This window comes from Urocampus carinirostris, chromosome 18 (assembly GCF_059441175.1).
Source record: "Urocampus carinirostris isolate Australia breed hairy pipefish chromosome 18, RoL_Ucar_1.0, whole genome shotgun sequence".
Taxonomy (NCBI): Eukaryota; Metazoa; Chordata; class Actinopteri; order Syngnathiformes; family Syngnathidae; genus Urocampus; species Urocampus carinirostris.
In genome coordinates, this window is record NC_142366.1 from 28,931,468 (window position 1) to 28,951,625 (window position 20,158).

At 37.9% G+C, this 20,158-nt stretch overlaps 1 protein-coding gene across 1 annotated transcript in view; it reads left to right on the plus strand.

Annotated features, from left to right (window-relative positions):
* Positions 1-20,158, plus strand: part of odad2 (outer dynein arm docking complex subunit 2) — a 56,403-nt gene that overhangs the window by 8,373 nt on the left and 27,872 nt on the right. The window contains exons 10-17 of the mRNA XM_088322555.1: positions 4,848-4,942; positions 5,878-5,985; positions 6,155-6,308; positions 12,114-12,260; positions 12,335-12,544; positions 13,982-14,215; positions 14,277-14,387; positions 15,721-15,875. Coding sequence (XP_088178681.1) covers positions 4,848-4,942; positions 5,878-5,985; positions 6,155-6,308; positions 12,114-12,260; positions 12,335-12,544; positions 13,982-14,215; positions 14,277-14,387; positions 15,721-15,875 — 1,214 coding nt within the window. The remainder of the gene's footprint in view (positions 1-4,847; positions 4,943-5,877; positions 5,986-6,154; positions 6,309-12,113; positions 12,261-12,334; positions 12,545-13,981; positions 14,216-14,276; positions 14,388-15,720; positions 15,876-20,158) is intronic.

The following is a 20,158-nucleotide window of genomic DNA, read 5'->3' on the forward strand; positions in this document are numbered from 1 at the left end:
ATTGGATAGACTTCAATGATTTGATCATTTCGTTGAAAAAAAAAAAACGATAAATAAGACGCTACTGTCGTTACTCAGTACTTGAGTATTTTTTTACACAAAGTACTTTAGTTTTACTCGAGTAATATTTCAGACGACTACTTTTTACTTGAGTCACATTATACTGAAGTAACAGTGATTTGACTTGAGTGATTTTTTTTTGGGCTACTCTACCTACCTCTGTCATGAACCAGAACAGGATCAGGACCCAAACGTGTGACGTTACTCACACAAGCCTTTTATTTTACGGGAAATAGGGAGTCATGCACGTTAGGCAGCAGTATGGCGTGAAATGATAGGAAGCCAGAGGCTGACGAGATTGATACTAAATGCCCGAGTTGATATTGGACAGGACGGAACAGACCGAATAGATAATGAAACAGGATATCGAAAATAAACAGGACAAACTAAACTGGAGCGAAAACTGGAGAGAATAGTAAACCGGACAAAAATAGACAGGGACGGAATTGGAAACGATATTAAACGGGACAAAAATAAACGGGAACAATACCGGACAGGGAATACCAACAGGGAACAGGACCGAGTCAAAACCCACGTCTTGCGGGGCAGAGGTTCTTTTGGGTGCTGTGATTCAAAATGACATGTATCCTGATATTCAAAATGACACGAAATGAAGTAGACTCTTTTTTTTTTTTTTTTTTTTTTGGGCAAAATGTGCAATATCAATTCTGGCAGATCGGTATCGTAAAAAGCGATGCATTGTGGTATGGCATTTTCAAACGGCGCCTAACAAAGCAGCCCCGACGGGCTGTTTATCCCACAAAAGGGAGTCTTCCCCCCCTAAAGAGCAAAACATTTTTGTGCCTCTCATGTACAGTATAAACAGTGCACTTTGTGTAATTAGCATCCTGGCCGCATTTAGCTAGTGTCTGCTTGTCGGCCATGTTGACGAGGATCCGATCCAACATCAAACGCGAGCGCCCGTGTATACATACAGTGGGGGAAGCCTGTGGACATTAAAATCTCTGCAGTTTATCCAGTAGCTTCCCGCTTTTGTGATTTTTGGGGTTCGAAGAGCAAATCAAAGTTTTCATGTTCTTCCATCTTTTGCCGGCCTTTTTGGCACTTCCTACGTTATTCGCGAATAAAACGTATTCCTGAAGTATTATCAATATACATTTCAGAGCAATCTCTCGTCACGGCAGTGTTAAAGCTTGAAACGTGATTTAACCCTTGCGGTATGGCAGTTTACCAGCTTGCGTGAAAGAGTTAAAGCTCTAAAGGGACAGTGCGTCATAATGAGTGCCTCCTAGTGGTACAAACATTTTTAATCAGTTAAAAAAAACATTGAATTGAATCATAAGCAAAAATACATGAACGATTGTGCCAATGTTTTTTGAATAAATATTCCTAGGTTGAGAAATGGGAATTCTCCACACCTAGTTGTTGCCGCCAGGTTTGTCTGGCATCTTGCTCCTACGCTGTGCTCATTTGGCATTGGTTTTTATTCGCATTAGACAATACAGTTTAGTGGTCAAATGTTACACCATATACCTTTTAACTCCAAATTTATGACTGCTTTGACTCTAGTTTTCAAAAAATAGTGACTCTTTAAAGTTTGAATGATTCGTTTAAAGCCGATTTTAATTTTTCAACCTCAACATAATTTTTTAAAGCTTTTGTTAGCATTGAAAAATATATCATTTGATTTTTAAAAAAAACATTTTGGATGAATCGTCTATATAACATTATCATGAATAAAAACAGTTGAAAAGCCTTAATTCAGGAGAAGTCTCTTTAAAGCTCTTGTTTGTGACTCTTACAAATTAAAAGCTTTAACTCAGAGTTAACTTTGGTAAGTTTTCTAACTTTTTTTTGTCACACTTAAAAATTGAAGGCTTTTACTGTCAGTTAAGAGTTACATTTTTAATCTTGATTAATTTACTGGCAGTTAAGTTAAAGCAGCTCTAAAGCTTTTCAAATGTCAAACTTTAAATAGTTAAAATACTTAATTCGCTGCCCATTTTAAAGCCTTGATTTAAGAGTTACAGCAGCTTTAAAGCCTTTACAATTTATCAGCCTTAACCCTTCATATTGGATTTTACATATTTGTGAAGTACTATCAATATACCAATAAATGTTAGACCTCTATTGCATCATCGCAGTGTCGTATTTTTAATGGTATTGGAGAAATTAGAAAATTAATTTTGAAAGTCCTTAAAAAAGTGCTTGAAATTTGCCATGAAAAGGGTGTAAGAACCCTGTTTAATGTTTAGTACGACCAAAAATAAGCGCTGAAAAGCAAAAGTAAAGTTAGTGACCTAACCGCAGCATCAATCTTTTTTTTTTTTGCCCAGGCATTTATGAGGTTTGTTTTTTTGGGTACCTGTAGCAGCAAGATGGCAGACGATGACAACAGCTCCCTCTAGTTGAGGCTCATGTTATGTAAAACAAATGCAAACTCCCTAACATAATTAACCCTGGAGAACCCAGGAACCATTTTCTTCTTAGGGAAATCATGAGCCATGTGTTCTCCCACAATCTATCTAGATTTTGGACTATTATATGAATCTGGATTTGCGTGCTTGAATGTGGCTTATAGGCTCCGAAATGCCAGAACCGATTTTTGTGAAAATGTACACAGTTGTACGTTAAGCCCCTTGGAGTGTTTTCAGCTAGGTTCCATTTCATGTCACTCCCAATAAATACCAACAAAATCGATAAACATCTGCTTTCGTGTACAAGCTGCCCTGGAGGCGCATGCGGTCATACGGCTCTTTGGCACTACCTAGTGGCTCCCTGTTGCTTTTCAACTAGCCACGGCTCCAATAAGCGCCTTATTTGTACCAATATTGTTTGTTTGTTTTTGAATGTTGTTTTTTAACCACTAGAAGGAGCTTCATAATACACACTGTCCCTTTAAACGAGCACAAAAATCTATTTTTGTGTAAATCCATTCTCAAAACGCTGAAGCAAGGGAAATTCATGTTTTTGATTAATTTTGACATCCCGGCAAGACTGGAAATTGGGCGTGCTGCGTATTTGCGAGCGTAAAGAAGAAAAAACAGCAAAATGAATACCAACTGTTGGATGCAGCGCTAGGCAAGACGCCGACTGTCGTTTTCCGTGGAAGGCCGTCGAGGGGGCCGAGTTTGTGTCAGTAATAGCCATCTTGTCACCCAAAGTGTCACCGACTATATTTCACCTGCTAAATATTGTCACCCTTCACTGTCACAAGCGTCAGTTGCCCTTTATTCAAAACCCGACATGTAAGTGAGAGCACATGGGCTTTGAGCATTACGCATATAATCCAATCAAGAAAAAGCCCAATTAGTTTGAATTTAATCAGACCGCGGTTCTGTGGTCGACTCAAAGACTTCCAATAGCCGTTCGCTTTACGTCAAAACAAAAATGAAGTCTTTGGAACAGGTTCAAAATGTGTTTTCTTTACCGACGTTAAGTGCCACCTTAACGAGCAGTGACAGTCTCAAGCTAGTTTTGCTAAAAACGAGTGCTTGGGATTAAAACCAGTATAATAACTGTTCAATATTTCACATCTCGTTGGTGTTTTTATGTGTTTTTTCCACAACCATAACCCTAAAAAATAATAAGAGAAAAAGTTTCACTTAAAAACCTTCACTGTTGTCCCAAGTTTTGGATGTACTGTATTTATTCGGGTATAATGCGCACCCCAAATTTTTTTAAATAAAAAAAGATGTATCCTTCAGGAACCGGAGCAGGACCCAAACGAGTACGTTTCTCACACAAGCCTTTTATTTTACAGGAAATGGGGAGTCATGCACGTTAGGCAGCAGTCTGGCGTGGAATGATAGGAAGCCAGAGGCCGACAAGATCGATACCAATTGCCCGGGTAGATATCGGACAGATGGGGTCGATGCCGTACAGGACGGGACAGACAGGACAGATAATGAAACAGGATATCGAAATAAAACAAGATGGGAATGAAAACTGGAGAGAATAATAAACAGGACAAAAATAGACTGGAAACCGATATTAAAACAGGACAAAAATAATAAATTTGGCCAAAACTTAAATACAGTTAATAGCTCTCTGAAAACCTGTTATAGTAAATAAATCAGAATTTTAACACAACATGGCTGATCTTTCACCTGAACCAAAAACTAATAATGCGGCAAAAATATTAGACTTAGCAGCTACTCTTATAAAGGTACGTAAAAACCAGATTTCTTTCTTCAATAAATCAAAGAATGCCAATACAACAGACTTGACTGAAATGAACTAAACACAAAAAAAGTGCATCATAATTTTAACAGAGCTTGTTGATCAAAAGTGTTGACACATGTTTACGAGCAAAATTGACGAACTAATGTTATGGTAACAGCTAATCACTAATCTCTCCTAATTTCTGAATGTTTTTATACCATTAGGAGGCACTAGTTATTACACACTGTCTTTTTAAATGTGGTAGATTTGAAGTATTATTTTTCTAGTTACTGAGTTAAATAAAAACAAAAAAACATGACAAAATAGCAAGATAGTCCAGCAAAGGGATAATATATTATAAATATTGTATATGTATTTTTGTTTGATTGTTTTGTGATTATTTAATGATTTCTATTATTGCATTATACCCTCGTCATTTACGTTTTTTTAAATAATTTAAATGAGTTTGACCTTCAAGATGATTTATTTGATTGACATGGAATCGCATAATACAATTCTGCTATAGTGGTGGCCGCAAGTTTGACACCAGCGTGCCATTTTCACCATTCTTTACTAATGTGTATATTGTCTTCATTAGAACAATATTTTGTTATTTAGTTGCGCAAAGCTTATCATTATTTATTATTTGGTTTACTCAAAAGAATTCTCAAGATCCTTCCCGACCACGAAAATTGGTGGATGCTCAGACTCAACTGTCACTGAAAAGGATCAACAAGAGCGCCAAGAATTCCCAATGGTAAGATTGGGGGTCCTATTTTTTCACCACTAGATGTTGCTGTATTGTGCAACCTATAACAAGTGGTAAAAAGCACAAAGAAGAATACAAAGTGGCCAAACGGCACCATTTTTTTGCCGAGCATTTCTGAATGTATTTGAGTTTTTTAAGTACCCGAAGCAGCAAGGTGGCGGACAATTGTCAGTTCACTCTAGGTGAGGCAGGCTCACATATAATAAATGAAATTTTTTGGACCCAAAAAATGCACGTTTAAATGATATTTCAGGTAGTTTTGCATATGTTTTAAATTATTATTTTAGGAAGAAGGTGCTAAATAATATACACAATCATTTTAAAATACTGTGTTTTTCGAACTATAGGGTGCATTTTAAAACCCTAAAATTGTCCTGGAATTCCTTAGTGCGTCTGATGAACCAAAAATGGGGTCAATAGAATCAGAAATGCATGATTACAATGAAATGCTTCGACATACAGTAACCATTTATATAATAAATCAAGTTTATTTAGTAGTGAAAGCAAGATTACCTAATAATAATGTTCTATGATAGATGTTTTTAATGCAACCCTTGCTGTAACTGTAGTTATATCTTCATGCATCTAATAGTCCAGTGCGTCTTTTATATGAAACTCATAGCTCACAAAAGAACATTTTGAAGGTGCGGCTTATAATCAGGTGCACCTTTAAAAACTTTTTCTTCAAATAAAAAATTTTGAAGCTTGAACCCGACTCTTAATGTTAAAATTAAAATGGAAATGCACCGTAATCAAAACATAAACCGCATATACTTTTTTTGCTTAATTGCTTTTAAATAATATACTTTAAACTTGGTCTGCTTAGAAAGAGTGATACCATACTGTATGTACCTGCTTTATTTGTAGGCAAAACAATATCATGAGAGAAAAACATACTTAACGTTTATTTTGTGTCTTTGCAGTGAAGAAGATAAATCCTCAGAAATTGATGCGCAGAAGGGAGCCAGGAGTAGGACGGTTTCACGATTCTCAGAGTCCTCGTACGCAGAACAACTATCCTCTTTGAAACTGTAAGTTGAACGTAGAAAAATTGAAAATACCCAAGATGCCATTGTCTTTACGTGTCACAAGTAACATTTTACTGAGCTGTAAATGGTTGCATAACGATGCTCAATTTTGTACCCTCAAGTCTCACCCACGATTAAAACTCATAACTGATTTTTTTTTCTTTCTCCCCAGTAAATCCCAATTACAACCGGGCGAAGTTTTTAGCGAGACTTCATCGGAGAGTGATCAGAGTTACGAGGAAGAGGAGCAGCCGGCGCGACGTCAACGGAGCAGTGATTATCCCTCGGAGTATTGGCAGATCCAGAAATTGGTCAAGTACCTTCGGGTAAGAGCGAACAGCACACATTGTACAAAGTTAAAATACAGGCCCCTACTTATGACCATTGGACTTACGAAAAACGGGAGATACGATCATTTTTTTTCGGGATGTGGAAAAATATCCGGACATTGCTGTAAACTGTAGTTAAGACGGTGCTCTATATATGCTGCACTGGACCACCCCCAAAATCAGTGTTGCTTTGGCTTTGCGTACATTGAACTCTGCTTTTCACAGATTTTACTCAAAACACCAAGGGGAACTTTTGCATGACCAAAATTTTATCTCCAAGCGGGATGCACTCGTGAAAAGAACCCTATCTGACTCGCAAGCCATAGGTTCCCGACCCCTGACTTAGTCTGTTCACATTTGTTTGTAAATAGGTTGCAATAAGTTTGTGTGTGTAAAAAAAAAAAAGTCAGGTAGAACAAAGCAACAAGTTCCTCTGCAATTTGCCAAAATTAACAGTTAACTAAAACTAAGATTGCAACCTATTTAGCCTCCAATGTTGCTACAATGTAGGTACGTGTGGGTGAAAGAAATGGTCACGTCACACAACTAGAGCATTTTTATAAGAGTCCGATTAAGAGGTAACTCGTACTTTCTGTCACACATAATAAATATCCTCTCAAACCGACACAGTCATATCCATGCACAACACTGCTTTTCTCTTATACATACTACTATACTCTCATACGCTTCATATACTGCCACACACATTACTATACTCCCATACACGCAACTTAACTCTCACACATACCACTATACTCAAACACACCACTATACTGTCTCACATATACCACTATACTCTCATACACACACTACTATACTCTAAAACAGTGTTTTTCAAGTCTTTTTGAACCAAGGTACACTTTTATTTATAAAAAGTTATGAGGCACACCGTCCGTCGAAAATGTTTGAAAATGAAGTTATGACAAATATTTCACTGTACTACCTCATAAGAAGATAATTAGTATATGAAAAGAAAATAATACTTAAAAAAAGAATGATGTGCTTTATTTGTTTTTATTTTTTTCAGTGCAATCTTAAACCACTTTGTTAAAGAAATTAAGTTTTTAAATGTACTGTGCTACCTCATGAGCAGATAATTTAGTATATAAATATCTACTGCCACCTACTGATATGGATGGCTACAGTTCATCGTCTGAAGAAAGCAAAAATACTAAATAATGACCTGATTTTTTGGGAACGATAAAATTGGGCAAAATTCCTGCCGCACACTAGAAAAGGTCTCACAGCACACTGGTTGAAAAACACTGCTCTAAAACACTAATCTTAGACACACCATTATACTGTTACACACACTACCATACCCTCACACATACCACCCTACTCTCAAAAACACACTACTATACTCCCATACACACTACTATAGTCTCTCATACATACTAATACACACACTACTATACTCTCACACGTATTACTAAAGTCTCATTCACACACTACTTATGCTGTCACACACATATCACAATATTCCCATAGAAACACTACTATGGACTCAGTCAGTGGATAAGTGTGATTGACAAAACTAACAGTGCAACCAAATTACTTGCAAATGTGTTTCAGTGTGTGCAGGTGAAAGAAAATATCAGGTCACAAAACTAGAGCGCTTTAGGTTCCGTCCTGTTTTGACCAAATCCCATACGATTGTATAGTGTTCTAGAAACTGCGACCTATTACTTGCGAATGCAGGCAAATTCATAGTGAGTGAATAAAACAAAATACTAGGTCATACTTGAGTGTATTCGGGGCAGAATGCAGCAAAACAAGTGCGACCAAATTATGTTACAGCGCGACCATCTAAACTAACGACTCTCTCTCAGCCATGTATACATATGAACAGAAGGAAGGATAAACTGTTGATTACAGAGTCATCTTTTTGGTTTCCCTTACCGAGCCAAGGCGGAGAAGGAAAAAGCTGTCCAACGGCAGCAGCTGTAGGCAAACTTTACCCGAAAACCGAGCATGCCTGTGACACGTCTGACAGGGCATATGGTGAATATTAATGTGTCAGAGAGAAAAGGAAAAGAAGTTAAAAAAAAAACGGGTTTAGCCAGACTCCGATTTCCCGCCTTCAATCAGTGGATCCTATTTTCTGCTTATTTGGGGAAGGTGACAAAGACCTTGCAAAAAAAATATTCCAAAAGTATTGTATCTATATTTAATTGTTCTGGTAATGAAAACCATAGGACATTTGACACAGAATTATCTCCCTAAATTGTGTAATTGGAGGTCAATTATATTGTATTTACCATCTTAATAATGGGTATGAAGGGGGACAGACTTTCTCTTCTTTGGTTCGAATCAACATTCGGGTCACAAAAGGAGACGAGTAAAACAAAAAAAAGCACTGGATTGAGCAGTTCCGTTGAGTTGTTACAATAAACTTAGAAGTCTGGGTTTGAGAGAACAGAATAATGCAATGTGGTTTCATAAAGGTTCTTTCAAAACGGGTGACGATCATTTATATAACAAAGAACCGGAACATGGCAGGTTATGACAAAAACAAATCAGTGTAAAAATCCCAACTTCACATTTGTCCTCTTTCTAAACTGGATCTTGATACAACTCAAGGCCATCCTCACAACAGTAAATCAGGTCACAACTTAGAACAATGTAGGGACTGAAATGAAAAAACGTTTTGGCTGAACACTCACACAATCATGACTATAGTTTAGTGTATTGTGTGTAACTTGCTTTTTTCTTGAACTCAAAAGAACTCATAGTTTGAGTTTGCGTTCTAAGGTAGTATTTTACCATATTGGTTCAATGATTGATCAGTCGAATGATATCACTGACCACAATTGCAAATATTGGTTGCGATGGGAATTGAACCGGGGTAACGGCGGTAAGAGTGACAAATCTTAAATACTATACCTCCAATATAGATGATATTTGACAAATAATTCAATTTTAATATCATAATCACGCTAGTTTTACAGCTTTTCCGTGAAAAGTCTTAAAAAGTATTTGATTCAATTTTTTTCTAAAAATAAAGCCTTATTTGGCATTGTAATGTCTGAAATCCATTTTTGAAAGTTTTAAAAATGGTAACACATTTTAAAGCATTCTATTTGTTCAAACTAAAAAGATTTTGTTCAATTTATGAAATGTCTTTTTTTAATAATTTACTGATTAACTTTCATGGCAACGCTGTGTAACCACAATAACGGAACTATCAAGACAGGCCTTTTAGAGCAGACACGTCTTAGATCTACCCAGAATACACAGACGTTTACTTTGGACCATGGGAAATTGTCAATTTAATGAGAAGTAACTGTACGAGAAATGTTTTTCGCTATGGCTGAAAACATTGCATTGCGTGTGTTTTTTAGTTGACTTAGTCTTAAATCTGCTTTAGAAACACAATAAGTCTTAAATTTAACACACCTTAATCTGTATGAACCCTGTTTCAGTCATGGTACCAGAGATGAACGTTAGAGAATGGAGAAAAAAGAAAGTCATCCTGAAAGACGAAAATAAACGCAAAAAAAGCACAACTAGGTAAAGACTCTGGTTTATCCAAAGGTGAATCGGACGATGAAGGACATTAAATATATTGTACATCTTATTTTGGTATTCTGTTCATAGTTTACGATTTTAATCATGGTTGTTCGTGTTTATCGTCTGTCACTTCCAATATTTAGTTCAAGTTGAGAAAAAGTTAAAACATTTTATACCGATTTTGAATAAAGAATAAGGGGTGCATGGTATACATGGGAGCAGCACGGCAGCGCAGTGGTTAGCGCGTGTGCGGCACAGTTCTGAGGTCATGAGATTGAACCTCCTGTGTGGAGTTTGCATGTTCTCCCTGTGCTTGCGTGAATTTCCTCCCACATTCCAAAAACATGCATGTCAGGTTAATTGGCCGGTCCAAATTGTCCCTAGGTGTGAATGAGCAAGCAAATTGTCTGTCCCTGTGTGCCCTGCGACTGGCTGGCAACCGGTTCAGGGTGTCCCCTGACCACTGCCTAAATTCGGCTGGAATGGGCTCCAGCATCCCCGCGACCCTACTGAGGATAAGCGGTGTATATAATGGATGGATGGTTGGTATATACTATGGGTAACTACAGTACATAAGCAGTGACACATTCCAATAGTACAACTAAGTAAAACTGCTGTCTTTACATATGCTTTCTTTACGTGTCCTTTACATGCTATAACATATCCGCAACACGGGAAAAAAGCATAGAACAAAATAACTGAACCATAATAATAATAATAATAATAATAAAAAGACTCGAGAGGGTCTATTTTAGTAGCCCAGCGAATACGTGTAACATAATGAGAGGAAATGCCACTCTAAAAGTAGGCAGCCCACTCCAAGCAACATGGGGTGTAAATGATCAAAACAGCGCGGGTTTACAGATTTTTATACTTTTCAGCTGTATTTCAGCGCGTAAGCGTTTGTGTGCGAGCGTGTGTTACTGTGTCAACAAGCTTCCACGCAGCAGGAAGCAACACATCCCGGCTATCTATCTGTCCTCAAACCGCACCAGGCAGTTATTTATGGCATTTGTCCGGCGCTCGTTTTCATAATATCGTTACCATCAGACGCTGAAACGACACACGGGCCAAGTTAAATATCGGTTTTATTTTAAGGAGATCTTTATCCCCGACCGTTATAGACAGATGTTTGTACTGCAAAAAAAGTGGAATGCCTGCTTTAACGCTATGCGCCGATGCTGTTTTAAGCTTGAATGCAACATAACCTGGTGGTTTTTGACAAAATGTATTTTGTACTGGTTCTGAAATGGGGTACGTTGGGGCCAACGACATGCGGTGAGGTTTGGGTCTAGTGAGGCACAGTCAAATAAACAAGTGAACCTCCCTAAGTAAAAGGATAGTGGGATGTTTAGACGCGTTCTAAGGGATGGGCAGGGCACCTGCATGATGCGGCAGAGGTAAACCAGTGAAAGCCGTCGGCCCTGCGTTTGAACAGAAGAGTGTGTTGTGTCACCCTGGCCGCTTTCTTGTGTTCCGTTTCACCTGGAAAGACGAAAGCATGACTGACTTGGGTGCCGAGGTGCTTAACTTGTTTGGGTATTTGGGCATTTGGGTTTCCCATGGTCAATTTTTTTGTGTTTTTTGCTACTTTTTCCTCTTTTCTTTTCCTTGTTTTTGTATACGTGTTTGTCTTGCTGTCTGTCACCCCTCTTGAGGGATATGACCAAGGTAGATGGATATAGACAGATAGAACCTCCCTAAGCTTAAATGCATTGTTTAATCACAATGTATGATCTGGAAAAGGCATTATATTAGGTCATAGTTTGTTGTTGTACAATATTGGCTGAACTCTCTCCCATAATGCTCCAGTACAACATGGTACATTGAGGCACCTTGAGTAAAAAAAGTGTGATGATGACATCAAATCTAATGTATTTTCCTTTGGGCTGATCTAATGATTAAATATATATGCAGACATCTACATGTTATATTTCTTATTAGTGTTTTCAAATAGATCAGTTTTCTCAAATTATTTTGAAACGCTCACATTTAAAACAATATGTGAGGTCCTCTTCATTTTATATGAGATATTTCTTGTACTTTTAATAAGAATTAAAATAAAAAATATCTGCCCTTCTACATTATTCAGGGTATGCACAAGCGCTTGAAATCCTTGAAAATGTCGGAATTTTAAAGCTTTTTCAAGGTATGAAAAGTGCTTGGGTGATTTCTATTTCCAAATAGTTTAAGGAAGACCACCATACCAACAAAGCTACAACGTTTAATAAATCGGATCAAATACTTTTGCTTCTCATGAGTCGATGCTAGTGGAAATTATAATCCCAGGCAGGCGACCAGACGGCCACATTGCTGACCCTGTACGCTTTGATGGACTATGACCTGACGCACGAGACCTACCACATGGCCATGCAGGACTCAGGCGGCCTTAAAGTCCTCACTAACATCTTACATTTGGAAGACGTCAATCTCCAAGTAAGTCAATTCCTAACGGTGCTTCGTCTATAACCATTGGTAAAAGAAGTATTATTCCTCTGCCGTTCAATTAGCTCGGATCCTTGCGAATCCTCCGCGACATCACCCACAACCCCCAAACCCGCCGCTGCATCGTTGATAACGGAGGCTTGCGAAGTATCGTGAACGTCCTGGAATCGAGGAACAAAGACGTGAAGGCTTTAGCTGCCGAGACCATCGCCAATCTCACCAGTTTCCGCCGGGCCAGGAGAACAGTTCGAAAGTACAACGGGATTAGCAAACTGGTAAGTACCGTAATACCTCGGGTAATTGGGACCAGAACCCTTCACAGAAAATGATATCCCCTGAAGTTGTGTCGCCCTGACATAAAAGCCCCTATGGGTTGTCATGACTGACTGAAAGTATCAACTGTTACAAAAAAACAACTAGAGATCAACAAATTAAAACAGAATTGGTGCCGAATCAATCGTCTTTATTATCATTATACAAAAGTACAACAAAATTGGAGGGCTTCTCCTGTCAGTGGTAAGAAAGCGATTTAGAGAGTGGCTGGCTAGCTACACGCTAGCATCAGGTAACCGCGACTTCAGAGTCATGAATGTGGAAGTTTCCCAAGAGTTGTAGCTCCATGTCATCCGTTTCATGGTGAGATACACACTCGGTAGGGGTAGCTTAAGAAAGTTGTTAGCCTAGCCCTAGCAGTAAGCCAGACATGTAGCCTCGTGATTGGCTTCTATCCAGATGCCACCCGAGTTGCTTCCCAGACCCGATTACAATCCACAGAGCAATTTAATTGATGAATTTCTTTTCAAGGTAAAAGCCGCTAAAAGCTATTTGGCGCCATGCTTCACAGTTTGTTGTACACCGTTTGACCGTCAGCATACACCAGCCACGCCCACCCAACACAAAGCCCTCCTTAACCGGCCCTGTGATCGCATTTGCAGTCTACTGTAGAACACAAGACACACTGTTTATCAATGACAATAAAATCAATTCAATTCAAAATCCGCGAAGCAGTGAACCAGCCATAACCGAAGCACGAAGTAGCGAGGGCTCTCCGTATTACAAAAACCAGATCGGTTGCCGAAGCTAATCGGAATGTCTGTCCTCCATCCTTCGACCTGCATTCTTGTTTATTGACAGAGCGCCGTGTGATTAAAGGCGCTCCGCAGTTGTATATTTTCTTCAGGCTCAAAATCAGATGTTCTACTCCGTCCAGTAGATTCCTTACTCGTACTTGTGTAAGACCACCTTAGAACCGAACAGCGATAGTCTTCCTGGGTCTGTCTCATTAGAGCCTGTGGATTGATTCCTAGTGACGACCATAAACCGGCTCTCTGGATTTGACATCAGAATCCCTTTGGCTGCCTTAAACCTTTCCACAAAGTCAATAAACAGTTAGGTCATAAAGATACACGTTGGCATCAACATCAAAATAATCTTCGATTTGACTTTATTTGACTTAAATTAAAATGGATGTTTTTTTCTTAAAGTACTAATGTTATAGTTATTTCAAATAATATCAAAAATGTACTGCTATCACATAAAAATGAGTTGCTTTTGTAGAAAATCTCCTGAATGATGATATTTTGGTGAAAATAGCCTTTAAAAACAAGAACCATTTCGTAGAAAACAACGGGATATTTTTCATCGAATGACATAAAAAAAAATTGTTTGAATTAAGTCCCCAAATTGTCCAATTCACTCGTATCTTTTCTCAGGTAAAGCTTTTGGACTGCGCCCCCGATTTGGCCAACGTAGACCCAAAGCTGGAAAAGGACGTGGAAGTGGCCCGCTTTGGTGTTTTAGCCCTCTGGAGCTGCAGCAAGAGTCCCAAAAACAAGGAAGCCATCCACAAGGCCGGTGGCATCCCTCTGCTGGGACGCTTGCTCAAGTCTCCACAGATGAACATGCTCATCCCGGTGGCGGGAATCCTGCAGAACTGTGCTGATGAGGTTACTTTTACTTCAAATATTTTTGGGAGGGGTGCTTGTAATCATGATTCTGTTCCCACAGGAAGTTTGCAAGAATGCGATTCAGTCGGAGGGATTAATCAAGGATTTGGTTCACAACCTCAGCAATGACAACGACGAACTACGAATACACTGCGCTAATGTCATCTTCAAGGTAGCCGTTTCTTCTGATTGCCTTGAGTTTTTGGGAAATTCGAAACGTTTTTTTTGTGTATGGGGATCGTGTTAATGCACAACCGATTTTTGGGTACCTTGGAATGACATCGTTGTGTAGTGTTTTTAGAATTTAAGTCCTTAATGCAGCTACCTCAGATTACCTAGAAGAAAATGTCAAAGGTACACTATATAAATTAATGATTAGTATCATAATTTTGAAGGAGCTAAACATTCATTGTTATGGCGATCAATTATTCATTTGAAAAAGCATTCAAAGCAAACTCATTGGTTGATCAAAAAGACAACAAAATTTATTAAAAATCACAGTTTATAAACCACGCACAATGAGACCGGCGTAGGTCTGTCTGGCAGGGTGCATAGGTAGTCAACAAATACCTGTCTGTACTAAAATATGTCACGTCACACATCATTGGAAAGGTTAAACTATTGAGATTCAAGATACTGTCTGAAGCAAGATACCCGAAAACTATGAAGCTGAGGTAACTCACCTTTACGTCCCCTGGCCGTTGTTAGCTTCTTTGAATGTTCGTGAAAATAGCTTCGTCACATCAAGGACAATCCATATAATCTAATCGTGTAAAATATTTATTGTAAAAGACACAAAAATGCTGACAGAAAATGGAAATCCACCCTAGACATATCTGCGTTGTTGGACATTGCTTCTTGTAATCCGTTCGTTTTGCCAGATTATTCCCAATATGGTAGTCAGCCCTCTTCTTTGGATTGACACCTTTTTTATAATAGAATAGAATAGAATATACCTTTATTGTCATTGTTACAAAATGGGTTAACATATTGTGACAACGAAATTGGGCATGACACTCCAGTGTCACACATTCACAGTGAGGTAAAAAGCCAAGAAGATAAAGGAACAGAGAAGATAAGGTTATAAAACAGGGAGGATAAGGCTATAGTTATAATTTACATGATATTTACACAAGAAATGTCGGCATGTAGGATGTTACCCTGTAATGAGGGTCTGTTCATGCTAGTTTTGTTCATGTACAAAGCGCGAAGTTACATTCAACTTGTGTCTTCTTCGAGGCATATTTTCCACCTGCCTCACTCTTACCTTTACTGCACAGGTGCCCTTAGTGGCCGTTATATAAAGTTGCGGCTAATTTATGCATTTTTCTAAGCCGCAGGGTTGAAAGCTTGGAAAAAGTCACGGCTTACAGTCCGAAATTTACCGTAAAACATTTTGTATATAATGTGCCTCCAGACTTTTAAGTAATTGTTTTAGGTCCTAAAAAAATTGCACGTGATTTCAGTTCAATAAGCTAAAAATGTGGTTTTGTTTTGCTCCACAGTGCGCGGAAAGCAAGCAAACTCGCACCTTAGTGAACGACTACAAAGGTCTGCAGGCTTTGGTGGTGCTCCTGGGCAAGATCGAAAACAAGAAGCTGATGGCTGCCGCCACCGGCGCCATCTGGAAGTGTTCCCTCAGCCCGGAAAACCTCGACGTGTATGCTCACAGTTTGTACCCTTATTTTCTTCTCGCTAGAACACACATGCGTTATTTTCATCATCTCAGGGCAATTAACTTTTAGTAGAGGGGGGGTTACATGTATCACTGTTTCCACTAATGTCTTTCGATTTTTAGATGATGTAATTTGCTACTTAAATGTTCTGCAGTGTCAAGTGCTGTGGCTCGTTATTTTGCATCAGTTTTGATTAATGACGGCAACGTCAAAATTATACACTTTTTTTTACCAAAATATTTCTAACCATAAGGCACACCTAAAAAAATTAAGTGCACCATTACTATTAAATGCATTTACATTTTGTGAAACTTGGTTTCTTTAATATGTATATGTCTACGAAAAACATTTATATTCAACCCTAGCTTATAATTTTAATTTTATGCACCTTATGGTCAGGTGCACATTATATATGAAAAAAGAATCCTATAAGACTATTTGGAAGAGGTGTGTCTTACAATCCAGTGTACCTTATAGTCCAGAACAGTGTTTTTCAACCAGTGTGCTGCTGGAATTTGCCCGATTTTATCTTTCCAAAAAATCAGGCCATTATTAAGTATTTTGGCTATCTTCAGACGAGGAACTGTAATAGTCATCCATATCAGTAGGTGGCAGTAGATTTTTATATATTTTTTAGCTTCTAATTATCTGCTCATGAGGTAGCACACTACATTTAATAACTTAAATTGTTTAACAAAGCGGTTTAAGATTGCACTGTAAAAAATAAAAACCTAAACAAAGCACATCATTTTATTTTAAGTATTTTCTTCTTTTTATATACTAATTATCTGCTTATGAAGTAGTACAGTGAAATATTTGACATAACTTCATTTTCGAACTTTTTTATAAATAAAAGTGTACCTTGGTTCAAAAAGGGTTGAAAAACACTGGTCCGGAGAATGGGGTTTATATCTGTATATACTCCAACACATACAGATATATATGCCTTAACCGCTAGCGTAAAAAGCAAAAGGTTACCGGTTCAATACCAGGTGGAGCCAGCAGGGTGTACTTGCCAAAGACACACCACAGCAAATGGTGCCCCTACAGCCCTAGTGGTTAAGGGATCCAACCAACCAAATACATATATAGTGACTACATCATTTTATTTAGAGAGAATTTATAGATTTTAGCAAAAAAATGAGTCATTTTTCAGCCCTTCCTATGACAAAATTATATCCTCCCTCATTTGAATCTAAGTCTTCCCCGCTCTCAGCTGATCGTATATCGACAGTTAACCGAAGTTTATTTTGGATAAGCAGAAACATCACCAAATGTTTAACGCCATTTGCGTCAGATTTTCCAAACTTCGCCATTGATAATTAGGACGCATTCTATAATATTTATAATGAGTTAGCACTACAGAATCGCTCAAAATAAATCATCTGACGGCAAGTTGGATCAGCAAAAAAACGAGTTAACCGCATGGCCGATGATTAATTTGACAGTTCCAAAGTGTCCGTGCCAGAGCGGGCCGCGTGCCATCTGTTCTCGCTTTTCAAAATAGAACATAGCTACTATTGATAGCAGCCACGAGAATAACTCGTGTGTGCTTATTTTGTAACTCCAGTATACAAACGCTGAGCCGTGCGCTTGGCCCTCACCGTAAATCAAGCTGTCACAAAGTTATCTTAATGACGGTGCCACGGGACACAAATATGAATCCGACTCTCATTTTGCGGATAGCCGAGTGTGAAAGTCGGGTCACGGCCGGTCACGTTTTCAGAAGGAGGTCGGTAGGAATAAGAGAAAATATATTTACTGTATTTTACAGACTCTGAGGCACATGGAAAAAAAACAAAATTAGCCTTATATACCGCAGAAGATGCTCAATAAGTACACGTTTTTTGGGTTTTGGGTGATTATCTTCCTGGCCTTGATCAATAATCGCATGAATTTCAATAAATGTGGAGTGAAAAGTCCAATTTCGTTGTCACCCATTTTGTAACAATGATATCAAAGATATATTCTAGTCTAAATTGATTCAAACCCGGGTCTTGGCAGTAAGGATACCGATTCATTACCACTTAACCACCAGCAGTACTGCTGAAATATAAAAAGGCATTAGAGCTTATCTCAACACTGCAGTTATTTTACTCAGTGCCAGAAACACTGTTTTGAAAAGTGCATTCTGATGAGTTAAACCAGTGTTTTTCAACCTTTTTTGAGCCAGGGCACGTTTTTTACATTGGAAAAATTTTGCGGAACAGCACTAACCGAAAATGTTATAAAATTACACTTAATAGTATGTTTAATTACGGTATAATTTATAATACCCCCAGTTTTTACAGCATAGACACTTGACAATGACATAATATTTGCAGAAAATGATTCATAAATGTTTTATAAAATTTACAATTTTATAAAGTGACATTGGATAATTTCTCATGGCACACTGGTTGAAAGTTAAACAGTCTCTCCACTTCTTCACCTGTGCGTCAATAAGGTTGTGCAACAGAAAACTAAAGTCTCAACAAAATACTATACAAGCTATTTTACGTACGTATACATATTAAACCCCAACGTCATTGACACACACTTGAATGCAGAACAAAGTGCATTGCGCAAATCACTTTCTTAAACCGTTCAGTGCTTGGTCATTGTGATTTTCTAGTTAAATAATTTTTTTTAGTGGTTGACTGAGTCTATTTTACCCTACTTTTAAAAGGTAGCTCTTCTGGTCTTATGTATTTTTGTATCTGGGCTTTACCTCTGGTGGTCCTGGTTCAATTCCCTTTACAAACAATGTTTTACTAATTGAATCAGTGACACTTATTAATCATTGCACTTGCCGTAAGTGTATACAGTAAATTCAAAATTCTAAAGGTGAGAACAACCAGGAAAAGTATGTGTTTGGAGTCAAACTTTGGAACAATTTACAAGATCAAACAATATCCAGCTATTCACGTGTTCAAATTTAAATACAAAAAAACATTACTGGCGTAATACAGGGATGAAGAAAATGGGGTATAAGTGATATGGGAGATTGGAAATACTGAGTTTACAGCTATGGTTATTTTAGCTATTATTATATCATAACTGTTATTGTTGTTATTATCATTGGTGTCGCAGTGATGTTTGGTGACTAGTGGCATTATAACGTTGAGGGATGGGTACTACGATGATTAGTGTATAAAATATGAATATTGTTATTATTATAATTATTGATATCTGACCTATGTAATGTGTGTATCCTTGAGATTGTGTTGTGAAGGGGTAGGGAAAATAAGCGTCTGCTTCATACTACCCCTTTTCGAACATGTTATGTTAACATTATTTTGTTATTGAGTCATTGTTTTTGTTCTGTTTTTATTTTAATGTTCGAAAAAGTTTTCATTCATTCATTCAGGGCCCAACGGTTGTACACGTATAAATACGGTAGCGCTTACTGTAGTCTCAAATATGACAGAAGACTATTTTTGGGGGATGCTTCTTGTTGTGCAGAATATACGGTACTTTAAAAAAACAAAAACAAAACGTCGAGGTCATGAGAGCGAGGTGACCGAGTCATTACTGTCAAATCATCTTGCAGCAGCGAACATAAAAGGTGGAGATTATTTTTTACTGTTTGGTTAAGTGGTATAGGGAAACTGACCTTGGTCGTTGCATTTTCTCTTTTTTTCTCCTAACATTGCTGATGTTGTCCACCGTCTGGACAGTGTACGTGTCTGGGGGACTCCCACTTAAGACAAGAGGAAGCATGTGTTAGCCATTTTGTCTGATTAATGTTTCATCAAAGTGTTTATTTTAAGACGATATTGTCCACCACAAGCTTATGATTTTCAACCAAGCTGCCAAAAGTACGATCAACACGGGCCAACATTTTGTAAAGTTTGGGAGTCGGAAAAGCTCAGCCAGCAATGTGTGGAAACAATGCAACGTTATTTAGTGCTGATTTCTGAATGCATCAATATGTGACCCAGTCAGTGTACAACGAGGTGTTGAAGAGCTTTCAGTAAGAATCTCGATGGAAAATTGCGACTTCCAAGTATAGCTAATAAACTACAATTTGGTTCTAAAACAATCCGACTGTCCAGAAAGCTGATTTTCTATTACTTTAGACACCACAAAAATACCTGAAATGTAAAATTTTGTATATATATATATATATATATATGTGGTATTTACAGTCTCAAATCGGAAACCTCGCCAATTGCAAGAGGGAGAATGTACCAATCTGATTTTTCATATCGTCACTTCTATTTTTAAAAGACATATTTCCATTTTTAAGCATTTTTTTTTCTGTTGTAAACATTCATGCAAAAGA